The sequence below is a fragment of the Pan paniscus genome, chromosome 6, assembly GCF_029289425.2.
Source record: "Pan paniscus chromosome 6, NHGRI_mPanPan1-v2.0_pri, whole genome shotgun sequence".
In the NCBI taxonomy this organism is placed as follows: Eukaryota; Metazoa; Chordata; class Mammalia; order Primates; family Hominidae; genus Pan; species Pan paniscus.
The window spans coordinates 60,816,143-60,832,396 of NC_073255.2; the positions used below are offsets into that span (position 1 = coordinate 60,816,143).

Genomic DNA, 16,254 nt, shown 5'->3' on the forward strand with positions numbered 1-16,254 from the left:
CCTTCCTTCCTTCCTTTCCCTCCCTTTCTTTCTCTCTCTTTCCCTCTTTCTTTCTTTCGCGACAGGACGTCGTGTGTTTGCCCAGGCTGGAGTACAGTGGCACGATCATAGTTCACTACAGCCTCCACCTCCTGAACTCAAGCGATCCTTCTGCCTCAGTCTCCAGTGTAGCTAGCACCACAGACGTGCTCCTCCATGCCCGGCTAATTTAAAAATGTTTTTGCACAGTGAGGGCTCGCTATGTTGCCCACGTTGGTCTCGAACTCCTGGCCTCAAGATATCTCCGGCCTCAGCCTCCCAAAGTGCTGGGATGACAGGCGTGAGCTATTGCGTCCGGCCCCAGAATGCACTTGTTAAAGCGTTGTGGGGCTTTTTGAAATGACAATATATTCATATACTACAAAATTTAAAAGACATTGGCGGGGTGGAGTGGGGGTAAACCCACTGCCACTGCCCCGCCCCAGGCCCTGGATTCCCCTAGGCACAGTGTTACTCTTTCCTTGTGGAGTTTTCCCTGATCATTGAAGTTATGCCCTTGTCCCTTCTGCACCCGCGCTTCTGGGCACCGAGCTCCTCCCGCTGAAGTGATCGGCTTGCACTGACTGCGCTTGAGCTTCGCGCTTTCCCGCAGCGGCCGGGCCTTGGCGCCTGGACGCCCCGCCGACCCCGCGGCCGCGCGCCCTGCTCCCCCTGGCGGCCGCGCCCCGCACTGCAGTGGCCGCGTTGAGGCCCGGCCGGGGGAGGGGTCGCGCGGCGGCGGCGTCAGCGGCGGCGCCCGGGCGGTGGGAGCCGAGGCGCCGAGCAAGATGGCGGCGCGAGTGCTGCGCGCCCGCGGAGCGGCCTGGTCCGGCGGCCTCCTGCAGCGGGCGGCCCCCTGCAGCCTCCTGCCCAGGCTCCGGTGAGCAGCGCCGCCCTTTCCGGGAGGTGCCGGGGAGGGGCCGCCGCGAGGCGGAGGGCGCGGGTTTCCCGGCGCCGGTCTCCGCCCCGGCCCTGTCCCCAGCGCGGGTGGCTGCCCGGCCTCGGGGCAGTGGGGCCGGAGCTGGGGTGGGGCCGGAGCTGGGGCGGGGTCGGGGCGTCCTCGGGCTCAAGGTCACGGCGGGGAGGGGCCGCCCTGCGGCTCCACCCTCGCCCGGGAAGGCCCCCGAGGCTCGGCCCGGAGGCCACATCCTCCCCGCGGCGCTGGCCCGGCCTGCAGGGCCCTGACCGGCGCGACCCGTGGCCAGGGACAGGGACAGCGCGCGCCTGAGGCCGCAGGCCCCGGACGCCGTCTGCTGGGTCCTCGCCGGAGGCTGTTCCAAGCCTGAGTGGCTGCGTCTGCCGAGGACGTTGGTGACCCTGGTCTCTGAGGTGCCGTGAGTAGGGAATAAAAGAGTAAAGCATTGTCCCGGGCCAGCTCTCCGCGGAGGGTAGGGGAAGTTAGAGCTTGGAGGAGGTCAAATCACTTAACGTCTTGGAGTTGAAATTTAAAGCCGGCCGTGGATCTAAAAGTACTTAGAGTTATCAGCACTAAGTTCAGGCGTGGGGCTCTTGTTTAAACTTTTTTTTTTTTTTTTCTTACTTCAGTGGATTGGACGTTTGGTTGTCCAAATTCATCACCTTGATATTTGCATGTGCTGTTTTCCACATTCAAACAGCAAAGCCTATCCTGACTTACCCAGAGTTGCTTTCTCGTATTCATTGCTTTGGGTAGTTTAAATTACCTAAGGAACTGTGTGTTAAACTCGCCATGGGCCAGGGAGGTTTCAGTAACATGGTTTATTATTATTGTTGTTGTTTATTTATATTTTTGAGACGGAGTTTTGCTCTCGTCCCGGCTGAAGTGCAACGGCACGATCTTGTCTCACTGCAACCTCCGCCTCCCGGGTTCAAGTAATTCTCCTGCCTCATCCTCCCAAGTAGCTGGGATTACAGGCATGCACCACCACACCCAGCTCATTTTTGTATTTTTAGTAGAGACGGGGTTTCACCATGTTGGTCAGGCTGATCTCGAACTCCTGACCTCAGGTGATCCACCTGCCGCGGCCTCCCAAAGTGCAGGGATTACAGTCGTGAGTCACCAGGCGCGGCCTGATCTTTTTAAAAAGATGAGTCTGACTTGGGAGAGGGGGCAGAATTAAGGGTGGTGGCCAGTTGAGTGGACGCTGGCACTGAGAGTTGAGAGTTTGCTGAGAGCTCTTCTGCCAAAATGTGAGTGCCTACCACGTGCCAGGCACTGTTGACTGTTGAGAGACATCAGTGAATAAGGCGTCCAAGGCCATCCGGAGCTTAGCAGTAATTCAGGAGGGCTGGGGAAGAAGAATTCAGAGCAGTTTAGGACCTGGTAAAGTTTGTGAAGGCTGTGTGCTATTCAAGTGGAAAAGCAAATAGACAGTTGGCAGTATGACTCCTCAAAGGAGGTGTCTGGGCTACAGGTAACATTTAGGAGTTGTCAGTATATAGGAATGCTAAATGTTAATAGACACATGGATTTCATTATACTGTTTCGTATTTGATTTACGTTTTTCATAATAAAGCCTGGACGCAGTGACTCACACTTGTAATCCCTGCACTTTGGAAGGTTGCAGCAGGAGGATTGCTTGAGCCCAGGAGTTTGAGACCAGCCTGGGCAACATAGTGGAACTCTGTCCCTAATAATAAATAAGTACATAAATAAAAATTTGTATAATGAAACTTTTTTTAAACCATAGGAAGCCGGGTGCAGTGGCTCAGGCTGTAATCCCAGCACTTTGGGAGGCCGAGCTGGGCTGATCGCTTGAGCTCAGGAGTTCGAGACCATCCCAGGCAACATGACAAAACACATCTCTACAAAAAATACAAAAATTAGCCCGGCATGGTGGCACACGCCTGTAGTCCCAGCTACTTGATAGGCTGAGGTGGGAGTATGGCTTGAACCTGGGAGGTGGAGGTTGCAGTGAGCCGAGATCATGCCACGGCGTTCCAGCCTAGGTGACAGAGCCAGACCTTGTCTCCAAAATAAAACAAACAAAAAAATATAGGAATGTGTGAGATTGCTTGAGGCGAGAGTGTGGAGAGAGAAGGGGCTGCAAAGCAAGCCCTGGGATGTGCAGCGTATATAGGCTGAATGTAGGAGGGGGAGCTGGCAAGCTCATTGTTATGTGGCAGTGGCCAGGAGGAGGGAGGGAGTGCCATCCGCTGCGAAAGTGTTAGGTAAAATGACAGAAGAAAACAGGATTTGCTGAATCAGTTTCAGCAAGGGAGAAGGGCGTCCTCCCGGGAGCCTCATCCCTGCCTGTACATTAGCCAGCGTATTTCACTTAGTGCTGCTCAGCAGCAAGCTTGGAATTCCCAGCCGCTTCCTGGACATTGCATAAGTGTCTCACAGGTGCTCAAAACACTGCTGTACCCAGGATTTAACTCCTCTTCCTTCTACGAAGCCTGCTTTTCTTTGGTTCTTCTTCTCCAGTCATGAAACATTTTCCATGTGGTGGCCCAGGCCAGACACCAGATGGTCTTCCCCAAGCCCATCCCTCTTTTTGCCGCCATCTATCATTTACCAAATCTGTCAGTTCTGCCTCTAGTATGTCTTGAATCCACCCTCTCCATCTTCACTGCCCTAGCTCAACCCTCAGCAATACTCGTCTGGATTCCTACGAAGAGTGTGGGCTCGAACCTGTTAGTGAAGGGGATGACTAAAGAATTTTTTTTTTTCCTTGGAGATAGTCTTGCCCTGTTGCCCAGGCTGGAGTTTAATGGCATGACCACGGCTCACTGCAGCCTTGACCTTCCGGACTTAAGGGATCTTCCCACCTCAGCCTCCCAAGTAGCTGGGACTACAGGCCCACACCACCATGCCCAGCTATTATTTATTTATTTATTTGAGACAGAGTGTCACTCTGTTGCCCAGGCTGGAGTTCAGTGGCGTGATTTCGGCTCCCTGCAACCTCCACCTCCTGGGTTCAAGCAGTTCTCCTGTCTCAGCTACCTGAGCAGCTGGGACTTACAGGCGTGCACCACCACGCCTGCATAATTTTTGTATTTTTAGTAGAGATGGGGTTTCTCCATGTTGCCCAGGCTGGTCTCAAACTCCTGGCCTCAAGTGATCCTCCCACCACGGCCTCCCAAAGTGCTGGCATTACAGGGATGAATCACCACACCCAGCTGCTAATTTTTAATTTTTTTGTAGAGAGGGGGGTCTTGCTATGTTCCCCAGGCTAGTCTCAAACTCCTGGCCTCAAGCAGTCCTCCCACCCTCCACCTCCCAAAGTGCTAGGATTATAGGTGTGAGCCATTGTGCCCAGCCACACGTCTAAAGAATTCTAAGCGGACATTTTCCTAGTAGAAAGATCTCTATGACACAAACCTTGACTGGTTCCTAATCCCTCCTCCCTGTCTGCCCCCATTCCCCTACCCACAAGAGCAATGAAAGACATTTTGGGGAGAACTGGGGATATTTTAATAGGGAGTGGATATTAGATATGATGGAATAATTGTTTTTCTCAGATGTGATGATAGCATTGTAGTTCTGTCATTGTGTTTTGGAGATACATGCTGAAGGATTTACGGGAGAAGTATCATTATGTCCAAACTCTACTTTCTTTTCTTTTTTTTTTCCTGAGACAGAGTCTCGCTCTGTCACCCAGGCCGGAGTGCAGTGGGGTGATCTCAGCTCGCTGCAACCTCTGCCTCCCGGGTTCAAGTGATTCTCCTGTCTCAGCCTCCCGATTAGCTGGGACTACAGGCGTGCGCCACCACAACCAGCTAATTTTTTTGTATTTTTAATAGAGATGGGGTTTCACCATTTGGCCAGGATGGTCTCGATCTCCTGACCTCGTGATCTGCCCGCCTTGGCCTGCTTTGGTCTCCCAAAGTGGTGGGATTATAGGTGTGAGCCACTGCCCCCAGCCCAAAACTCTACTTTCAAATGGTTCAGTAGAAATTAAAAAGCAAATATAGGGCCGGGTGTGGTGGTTCACACCTGTAATCCTAGCACTGTAGGAGGCCAAGGCTGACGGATCACATGAGGCCAGAAGCTCAAGACCAGCGTGGACAACATGATGAAACCCTGTCTCTACTAAAACTACAACATTTAGCAGGGTAACTACAACATTTAGCAGGGTGTGGTGGTGCAGGGCTGTAGTCCCAGCTATACAGGTGGCTGAAGCAAGGTAATTGCTCGAGCGCAGGAGGTGGAGGCTGAAGTGAGCCGAGATCGCGCCACTGCCCTTCAGCTGACATGAGAGAACAAGGCCCTGTCTGAAAAAAAAAAAGAAAAAAAAAATTAAAAAGCAAATATATAGAGAGAAAAACTTTTAATGGTAAAATGTTCATTTTTAAAATCTAGATGCAGGGCAGAAAAGTCTTGTCATGTTTAAACTCCTCTGGGTTTGAAGTTTCTGGAAATGAAAGGTGTGGGAACAGGTCTCTGGAGCAGCAGTGTGGAAGACGGGTACTGGGGCTGGATGGAGTGTGGTGGTGGGGAGGGGAGTCAGGGAGCTGCTGCTTTAAGGCAGGAGTCTTCTTGGCATGGGTCTGTCAACCTCTTCTCTCCCCCGGGCCTGTGCTTCCAAATTCTGGTGCTGTTTGCACACTTGTGGCTTTGGCCATCACTGGTTCTGCTTAGAATCTCCCTTCCATGGGTATCTACCTGACCATCTGCTCCTCTTCTTTCCAGTCTTCCACTCAACAGGTACTTCGTTAGAGCTGGCCCCCAGGCTGCCCTTACCCATGCCACAACAGCTACCTACTTCCTTGTGTCATCATTGAAGAGCTTGTCTGTTTGAGTTGTGATCGTGTTTGTCTGTTTGCCCTCACCAGCAAACTGAGCTCCCGTGAAGTCAGGGCCAGGTTCATCTGTGCATTGTCAGTGGCTGACAGGTGTAGTGCACAGTCTGTAAATAACAGTGATCATATTGCCGGGCGCGGTGGCTCACGCCTGTAATCCCAGAACTTTGGGAGGCCAAGGTGGGCGAATCACGAGGTCAGGAGATCGAGACCATCCTGGCTAACATGGTGAAACCCTGTCTCTACTAAAAATACAAAAAATTAGCCGGGCGTGGTGGTGGGCGCCTGTAGTCCCAGCTACTCAGGAGGCTGAGGCAGGAGAATGGCGTGAACCCGGGAGGCGGAACTTGCAGTGAGCCGAGATCCCACCACTGCACTCCAGCCTGGGCGACAGAGCGAGACTCCGTCTCAAAAAAAAAAAAAAAAAAATGATCATATGAATGAAGCGCAGTGTGCTCCTGCTGCCTCATCCTGTGGTCTCAGCGTTAAGTCCTTTCCCTTCTTCGGTTTCCTCTTCCCCGCCTGATCAGCACCCACGAGCTTCTTCTGAATGCACTCCTTTCTCTTCATCCCCACTGCCATCTTAACCCCAGATCATCTAGTGAGTATTTATTGAGTGCCTTCTGCATACCTGGTGCTGCTGGGCATGGCAGCCAGGGTGCCCAGGAAGCATGTTCCTGGCCTTCGTTGCTGCAGCCATATATCACGCTCCTGCCAGGCTGCTTTTGACACTTAGATTTTTTTTTTTTTTTTTTGAAACGGAGTCTTGCACTCTCGCCCAGGCTGGAGAGCAGTGGCGTGATCTTGGCTCACTGCAACGTCCGCCTCCCAGGTTCAAGTGATTCTCCTGCCTCAGCCTCCCGAGTAGCTGGGACTACAGGCGTCCACCACCACACCTGGCCATTTTTTTGGTATTTTTTAGTAGAGACAGGGTTTGGCCATGTTGCCCAGGCTGGTCTTGAATTCCTGACCCCAGATGATCCGCCCACCTCAGCCTCTCAAAGTGCTGGGATTACAGGCATGAGGCACTGCGCTCGTCCGACACTTATATTTTTTTTGAAAACTTGACAGCATCTCACCCTACACAGGATAAAGTCGCCCTCGCCTCGCCCTCACGGTCCTCCCACATGCTCTTCTGCCTTGCTAAACAGCTTGCCATTCCAGACATATGCCATTCAGTGTCATGACTCCATGTCCCTGTACATGTTGTTCCCATTGACTGGAATTAGCACCTGCCTTCTCCACCTGTCTTGCTTGCCCTCCAAAACAGAGCCAGAATGCCCCTACTGGAGTCCCTCCTGCGCCTCCCAGGCCAAGCTGATGGTGGGTTCACTTGAGCTCTTGCAGTGTATGTCTAAGTTTACAGCATCTGTGGCCACTCTGGCTGTTTACTGATAGGTTTTTCCTGTGAGACTGAATAGGCTTGGCATCTGGTTTATCTTTGTATCCATAGAGCCCGGCATAGAATGCTGACTGGATTTCAAGTCTAGTGTTTTGTATAGTGCACCCTTCCTTATCCTCTGGAAAGTGCCCCCTACCATCTTGGCGATTGTCACTGTCAGTTAAGAACCCAGGCCCAAGCCAGATCTTATCATTTGGGCAGCCGTTGGCATAGCTGCGACTCGAATGACTAGATGGGTTGGGCATGTTAGGCAGCTTTGGTCACCTGACACTCAAAGATTTCAGTTTGACGGTTGGGGGTAGTACTGGCCGGTTGGGGGTAGTACTGGCCGGCTTGTTTTTCATTTGTCAAGACGATTGCTGCCCAAGTTCACAAGCAAATGCCACTCAGGTTCTTTTGTGTGTGCTGTGTTGATTTAGTCTCACCCCCTGCTCTGCATTTTTCGATTACTAGCATTGTCACATCCCTTACCTCATTGTACCCACCCAAAGGGGAATCCCTTTGGTATTATTATTTGTTTGTTTGTTTTAGAGGTGGTCTTGCTCTGTTGCCCAGGCTGGAGTACAATGCATGATCATAGCTCACTACAGCATTGAACTTGTGGGCTCAAGTGATCCTCCTGCCTCAGGTTCCTGGGTAGCTAGGACCATAAGCACGAGCCACCATGCCCAGCTACTCTTTTTATTTTTTTTTGTAGAGACAGGGTCTTCCTATGCTGCCCAGGCTGACTTTGGTGTTTCTGAGATATGAAATAAATGCTCAGTTGGGGTGATTTTTATTTCAAAGGCATCCTTTATTAGTGAAAATATTATCTGTCTATAAATATACATAATATACGTTTGCCTCTGTATTTCTGGAAGGATATACATAAAACTATTAGTAGTCATTGCTTTAGTATTTCTTATTTTAAGTGAAACTCCCTAGTCAGTATTTTTAGACACTTTTTATTATATCCCTTTCTTAATTGCTCATAATTGTTATTCCTAAGCTTTTACAATTTATTTAACAAAAAAAATTGTAGACACAATTTCTGTTTAATGAACTTAAAATCTAAAATAAACACAGAAATTGGCTGGGCACAGTGGCTCACACCTATAATTCCAGCACTTTGGGAGGCCGAGGCAGGCGGATCACCTGAGGTCAGGGGTTCAAGACCAGCCTGGCCAACATGGTGAAAACCCACCTCTACTAAAAATACAAAAATTAGATGGGTGTGGTGGTGGGCACCGCTAGTCTCAACTGCTTAGGAGGCTGAGGCAGGAGAATCACTTGAACCCAGGAGGCGGAGGTTGCAGTGAGCTGAGATTGTGCCATTATTGCCCTCCAGCCTGGGCAACAGAGCAAGACTCTGTCTCAAAAAAAAAAAGAACATACAGAAATTACATAGTCCCATAAACAAATCTTAAAACTTTCTACTTTGTGTATCACTAATTTTATATGGTTGCCTTAAAGTAATGGGTAAGTTTCTTTTTTCTTTTTCTTTTTTTTTTTTTTGAGACAGAGTTTCACTCTTGTTGCCCAGGCTGGAGTGTAGTGGCGTGATCTCGGCCCACTACACCCTGCACCTCCCGGGTTCAAGCGATTCTCCCTCAGCCTCCTGAGTAGCTGGGATTACAGGCATGCGCCACCATGCCTGGCTAATTTTATATTTTTAGTAGAGACGGGGTTTCTCCATGTTGGTCAGTCTGGTCTCCCGACCTCAGGTGATCCACCCGCCTCCTTGGCCTCCCAAAGTGCTGGGATTACAGGCATGAGCCACTGTGCCCAGCCCATGATATTATTAAACAGATATCCCTAAATGTAGTGTATGTAAAACACTTCAAACTAATTGACAAAATGTGCTTTCATTTTTATTGGAATATGGCTGGGTGTGGTGGTTCACGCCTATAATCCCAGGACTTTGGGAAGCTGAGGCAGGCAGATCACTTGAGCTCAGAAATTCAAGACCAACCTGGGCAGCATGGTGAAACCCTGTCTCTACAAAAAAATACAAAAATTAGTTGGATGTGGTGCTGGGCACCTGTAGTCCCAGCTACTTGGGAGGGGTTGAGACAGGAGGATAGCTTGAACCCGGGAGGTCGAGGCTACAGTGAGCCAAGATCACGCCACTGCACTCCAGCCTGAGTGACAAAGTGAGACCCTGTCTCAAAGAAAAAAAAAATACAGAAGAGAAAAGCACAATATAGACATTATATGGAGAAAGCTGTGTGTCTTTCCCCTCTATCCCTTTAAACCATTTTCTCAGGGAAACCACCATTAATGCTTTCTTAATTTTTAGGAATTTTTATATATAGTAAACACAAATTGGAAGCATCTTCAACTTACATCTGCAAATGCCACTTAATACTATATGTTTTTATCTTACTCACTTTCAAGAAAAATTGCATTTACTGGTATTATTATTTTGCTTGTTTAAAGTGAGTTTGCTTCTTTTTAATCTTTGAAGGATGTGAAAACGTGCTTTTATATTTCTTTATAATTATTTATAGAGCACATTTTATTTTTAATTTATTTTATTTTATTTTATTATTATTACTTTTTTTGAGATTGAGTCTTGCTGTGTAGCCCAGGCTGGAGTGCAGTGGCACGACTTGGCTCACTGCAATCTCCACCTCCTGGGTTCAAGCGATTCTCCTACCTCAGCCTCCTGAGTAGCTGGGATCACAGGCATGTGCCACCACACTCAGCTATTTTTTTTTTTTGTAGTGTTAGTAGAGACAAGATTTCACCTTGTTGGCCAGGCTGGTCTTGAACTCCTGACCTCAGGTGATCCACCTGCCTCGGCCTCCCAGAGAGCTGGGATTTAGAAGCGTGAGCCACCACTCCCGGCCAATATATTTGTATTTTTTGTATTTGTAAGTTCACATCATTCAAAAATCTTTATATCTGGTTTCTACCTATTTGAGACAATATCCTATGAATTGGTTTTTAAATTAAAAGAACATCATATTGGGGAGAAGATTGCTCTGTAATGTTTGTTCAAGAAAGCAGCAAACTAGGCTGAGCGCGGCAGCTCACGCTTGCAATCTCAGCACTCTGGGAGGCTGAGGCTGGCGGATCACTTAAGGCCAGGAATTCGAGACCAACCTGGCCAATATGATGAAACCCTGTCCCTACTAAAAATACAAAGATTAGCCAGATGTGGTGGCATGCACCTGTAGTTCCAGATAGTCAGGAGGCTGAGGTGGGAGAATTGCTGGAACCTGGGAGGCAGAGGTTGCAGTGAGCCGAGATTGCACTACTGCACTCCAACAAGTGCAATGAGACCCTGCCTCAAAAATAAATAAATAAAGCAGCAAACTGATTTTTTAAGCAAAAAAAAAAAGAAAAGAAAAGAAAAGAAAAAGGCTGCCAGTATCATGTGAAATTTAGAGCCCTACTTCTAAAATACCGTTGCTGCGTAAGAATAGGAATTTCTATTATTGTAGTATGAAATCCGTGTGTTCATTTCATGAAGTACTGGGGAATTTGCTCTCATGAGAGTTTTTCTTGTCCCTTGTTTAAATTCCTGGTCCCCCTTTTTAATACCTGGAGTTGCTCTCTCTTTTCCTCTTAATGTTTACCTGGTGGTATCTGGGTGCTTAAGCAAGTCTGCCAAGCAGATTAGAAATACTATTGTAGAAGGCTGGGCGCAGTGGCTCACGCCTGTAATCCCAGCACTTCGGGAGGCCGAGGCAGGCGGATCATGAGGTCAGGAGATCGAGACCATCCTGGCTAACACGGTGAAACCCCATCTCTACTAAAAATACAAAAAATTAGCTGGGCGTGGCAGCGGGCGCCTGTAGTCTCAGCTACTCAGGAGGATGAGGCAGGAGAAAGGCGTGAACCTGGGAGGCGGAGCTTGCAGTGAGCCAAGATCATGCCGCTGTACTCCAGCCTGGGCGACAGAGCGAGACTCTGTCTTAAAAAAAAAAAAAAAAAAAGAAATACTGTTGTAGAAAATCATCTAGTGTTTCTAAAGAGATCCCCAAGAAGAGGTTCACACTGGCCCATCAGCATCTGGACTTTTATGTCCAGAAGCACTAAGATTCTGGACATTTATGCTGGCCCTTTGGAATCCCAGTACATTACTGATCTAGGAAAAGGCAGAAAAGATCTATGTGTAGGTCAGTTAGAGAGCAAAAGTAGCTGGGCATGGTGGCTCATGCTCGAAATCTCAACACTTCAGGAGGCCAAGGCAGGAGGATCGCTTGAGGCCAGGAGTTCAAGGCCAGCCTGGGCAACCTGGCAAAACCCATTCTCTATAGAAAATACAAAAATTAACCAGGCATGGTGGTGTGCATATGTTGTCCCAGCTAATCTGGAGGCTGAGGTGGGGGAATCGTTTGAGCTCTGGGGGTCAAGGCTGCAGTGAGCCGTGATCACACCAGTGCACTCCAGCCTGGGCAACAGAGTAAGACCCTGTCTCAAAAATAAAAAGAGAACAAAAGTATAAAGGGTATGCTGTGATAGACCTGGCCAGAAGTAAGATCACCAATTATAAAAGGGATTGTGCAGAAAGAAGGGGCAGGAATTCAGAAGGCTACCCTTCTGTATGATTCCATACATACGATGTTCTAGAAAAGGCAAAACTGAGGGACAAGGAACACAGCAGTGGTTGCTAGAGATGGGGAGAGGGGTTGATTATAAAAGGATTAACTTCAAGGGGTGAAGAAACTGTTGTGATGCTGGTTACATTACTTCAGGCATTTGTCAAAACTCAGTACTGTCTGCCAAAAAAGTACATTTTATTGTACATAGATGTGAAAAACCAAGAAGATGAGGGAAACGCTGTTTGTCATTTGATCATGGTTACATAAAGTTCAGAAGAGGGCTGAGCGCAGTGGCTCACACCTATAATCCCAGCACTTTGGGAGGCCGAGGTGGGCAGATCACTTGAGGTCAGGGGTTGAAGACCAGCCTGGCTAACATGGCAAAACCCTGTTTCTACTAAAAATACAAAAATTAGCCGTGCACGGTGGCACACCATGTAGTCCCAGCTACTCAGGAGGCTGAGGCGGGAGAATCGCTTGAACCTGGGAGGTGGAGGTTGCAGTCAGCTGAAATGGTGCCACTGCACTCCAGCCTGGCAACAGAGCGAGATTCTCTCAAAAAAAGTGTGTGTGTGTGTGTGTGTGTGTGTGTGTGTGTGTGTGTAGAAATTGTTCAGATAGTTCAGAAGGTTATACAATGAAAAGAAAAAACCTTTACTCCCACCCCAGGCCCAGTCATGTTCCCCAGATGTCATCACCCTTTAACAGCTCACTCTGTATGTGTATGTATAGTGCTGTTCTGTGCTGGCTTTTTTACAGAATTTATCTTGGAGATGTCAGCACATCAGTGCACATAAATCTACCTCATTCTTTTTATCGAGTGCATATTTTCTGACGGGGAGTATTTCCTAATTTATGTGGCCAGTCTGCATTAATGGCTATTCAAATGGCCTATGCCAGGAGATAACTGGAAACAAGACAGCAATGAATATTTGTATGCATTCAACTTTGTGCACCTGTCTAAATATAGCTGGCCGTAGGACATAACCACAAGTGTCATTATTGGGCTGAAGTCATACACAGTTTCCATTTTGATATGGATGATGCCACACTGCCCTCTTGGGAGGTCAACAAATTTGCATTCCTATTAGCTGGCATATGGGAGTTCAACATGCACATAGATATTTGTGAAGTAGGGCCAATTGCAGTGGTTTACACCTATAATCCCAGCACTTTGAGAGGCTGAAGTGGGAGCATTGCTTGAGGCCAGGAGTTTGAGAACAACTTGGGCAACATAGCAAGACCCCATCTCTACAAAAAATTTTAAAAAATTAACCATGCAAGATGACATATGCCTCTAGTCGCAGCTTCTCAGGAGGCTGAGGTGGGACGGACGATCACTTGAGCCCAGGAATTTGAGGCTACAGTGAACTACAGTGAGCTATTGCACCACCACACACCAGCCTGGGTGACAGGGCAAGACCCAGTCTTAAAAAAAGAAAGAAATCCATGAGTAAAGTATAGTTTGTGACTTGAGTCAAATTTATCCTCACTTTCTGAAAGCATTCACAATAGAAATTTAATTATAAGATGAAAATTAGCAATGTGTTAATAAAGTTGGTATTCTGAGGTTTGTGGGGGCAGTTAAAAAATTTTTGATTTTTAAAGTTAATTTTTACAAATCTTGATTTTTTTTTTGGCCAGGCTCGGTAGCTCCTGCCTGTAATCCTAGCACTTTGGGAGGCTGAGGCAGGTGGATTGCCTGAGCTCAGGAGTTCATGACCAGCCTGGGCAACACAGTGAAACCCCATCTCTACTAAAATACAAAAAATTAGCTGGGCGTGGTGGTGTGTGTCTGTAATCCCAGTTACCCTAGAGGGTGAGGCAGGAGAATCGCTTGAACCTGGGAGGCGGAGGTTGCAGTGAGCCCAGATCGTGCCACTGCACTCCAGCTTGGGCGATAGAGCGAGACTCCATCTAAAAAAAAAAAAATTTTTGATTTTTAATTTACTTGAGGGGTAAATTTTTTTTAAAGAAAGAATGTATTTCATTTTCCTTGTATTTTTAAAATATTTTTATTGTGGTAAAACATATATACATAAAATTTGCCATTTAAACCATCTTAAGTGCATAATTCAGTGGCATTACTTATATTCACAATGTTGTACAATCATCACCACTATCTGTTTCCAAATCAAATAATATTTTTTAAATTGTGGCAAAATGTACGTAATGTAAAATTCACCATTTTAACCATTTTAAGCATACAGTTCAGTGGCATTGAGTAGATTCACATTTTGGGGAAACATCACTACCATTCATCTTGAGAATTTCTTCATCTTCCCAAACTGAAACTCCTTACCCCAACCTCCCCTTTCCTCACCTCCTGGCAACCTCCGTTCTGCTTTCTGTCTCTGTGGGTTTATCTACTCTAGGTATCCATGTGTATTTTTTCTGTGTCAAAAATTGCTTTGAAAAACACATAGTGCAAATTGCAAAGATAAATGTGGGCTCTCTTATAGGAGTGCCACACATTTTACATTTTTCTTTGCTTCTGCTTCTTGGAGTGCATGCTGTTGTCATGGAAAGCAGGTATTCTGTGGTAGCCCAGGTTCTGGAACGGTGCCTAGAATAGCTGCTCACTGTGTTTGCCAGGTGAACTGATGGATATATGAAAACAGTATACTGCGTGACAACACCTTTGTTATTCCATAGGACATGGACATCTTCCAGCAACAGATCTCGAGAAGACAGCTGGCTAAAATCCTTATTTGTCCGGAAAGTTGATCCAAGAAAAGATGCCCACTCCAATCTCCTAGCCAAAAAGGAAACAAGCAATCTATACAAATTACAGTGTGAGTGACAGGTTTGCTATCTTCATAGTTGACTTTTTTTCCCCTTTGTTCCTAAGTTTATCGTTGAATTTTCTTTTGTTTCAGTTCACAATGTTAAACCGGAATGCCTAGAAGCATACAACAAAATTTGGTGTGTATACCAAACTATCCTTTACTTGGGGAAAAATAATGACTTTATTTGTTAGTTAATTCCACTAACACTTGATAGCATAGAGAGAGATCTTTCATCCCTCTCTTTTGAAGCTGAACATTCAGAGGCTCTTAAACTGAGCTTCGTGTGGGATTGCGGAAGGCGTTTTGATTTTAAGCACTCACACAGCTAAATCATCATATAGGCTATCAGACTTTAGAATGTTACCAGACTCTTGTGTTTGGAGGAACTTTGCCAGGCTGTCTAGTCCATCTACTTATCCAGTGCTGGAGTCCTTTCCACAGACCTTCCTGACTGCCTGTCCTGAAGTAAGTTCCATCTCGGGACAGCTCTGAGTGTTAGGAATAAGAATTCACATCTCTGAGTCCTTCATTGATTCCCCTAAGTAAAACTGCCCTGTGAGAGTCCTGTATGTATTCGAACATAGCTGCCATTTCTTCCCAACTCCTCTGTTCTCCAGGATCCAAGTCCCTTCCGCTGATTCTCCTATGATTTGAGATCTAAACCTGCTTACAGAATTTGTAAACTTTAAGACGAAAGGGGAGAACTAAGCTTACCAGCTTTCAAGTTAACAGAAATAGTATTTTAATGACCCATGGTGAGCAAATGTGAAGAAAAAGGTTTTTAGTTTAGTTCTGTTTTGTTTTTACCTTTAATATCTACTACGTTCTTAAGAAAGCAAACAATTTTGTCCCTATAATCAGCATACTTTTTAGAAGAAAAACCTTTTGTTTTTTATTGTTTTGTTTTTGAAGATAGCTTATGAAATGTAACAATAGCATTGAATTTCTTGCTCATTCCAGCACATTTCTCTTTATTAAAAAATGCCCTTAAAACAAAGCAGATGTTTATTTCTAAGTCTTTTCTCATGAAAATGGAATTTTTCCCTATGCCGATGTTGTCCTGGATTACCTTTTTTGTCCTGTCTTATCACTTCGTCTCCTGTCTCGGGTTTCTGGCTGTCTGTTCCTATTTCTATTTGATGTTGTGCTCTCACTTCACACCCAGCATGTAGAATCACCTTGCTCTTCCAACTTCCCTGTCTGTGCCACTCACCTTGTTTTACTCAGCCCGTTCCTTAGTTCTCTGTGGTGAATCTGTCACCTAAGCCGTGCATTCTTCATCGGACATGTATTTTGGTTCTCGTTTCCTTCTCCATCTCCCTCTCCAAGCCTCTCGAGCCCCATTCCCAAGTAGCTTTTTTTCTGACTACCTTTCTGGGCTCCAAGCTATACCTGTGTCTCCTTCCTGCCCTGCAGTACATTACCCCAAAGTTTGTCAGATTGATCTGCTTGAGTTCTGTTTTCTTTTTTCATCACGTTTTTTCTTTTCTCTGAAACTTTCAGCAGCTCCCTGTTTCCAGAACATAAAGACTTAACTCCTGCCTGGTTTTTAGGGGTCCCAATAATGGGATTCTGCCCAACCCATCCAGTTCTGGGTACAAGTACTGCCTGCCTTACAATCTCCATTCAGGTAAGGCCAGGGCTCCTAAGAGCAGGTTTGGGGTCCCCAGCAAAGAGGAGTGGCTACAAATCCATGCGTGACTTTGTGTTGGTGAAAAACCTAGGCCCCGTTGCCAGGCCCCTTTCTGGACCCCACCTGAATCATGTGTACTGGGCTTCCTCCTGGGCA

At 47.0% G+C, this 16,254-nt stretch overlaps 1 protein-coding gene across 2 annotated transcripts in view; it reads left to right on the forward strand.

Moving 5' to 3' along the window:
• Positions 1-744: 744 nt before the first annotated feature.
• NIPSNAP2 (nipsnap homolog 2) overlaps positions 745-16,254 on the forward strand; it is a 35,655-nt gene continuing 20,145 nt past the window's right edge. Inside the window, exons 1-3 of one of the 2 annotated variants that reach the window (XM_034964171.3) lie at positions 745-898; positions 14,332-14,471; positions 14,556-14,601. In XM_034964171.3, the coding sequence (XP_034820062.1) occupies positions 807-898; positions 14,332-14,471; positions 14,556-14,601 (278 nt within the window). In that variant the 5' untranslated portion in view covers positions 745-806. The remainder of the gene's footprint in view (positions 899-14,331; positions 14,472-14,555; positions 14,602-16,254) is intronic. The other variant, XM_057302881.2, reaches the window with a different exon arrangement.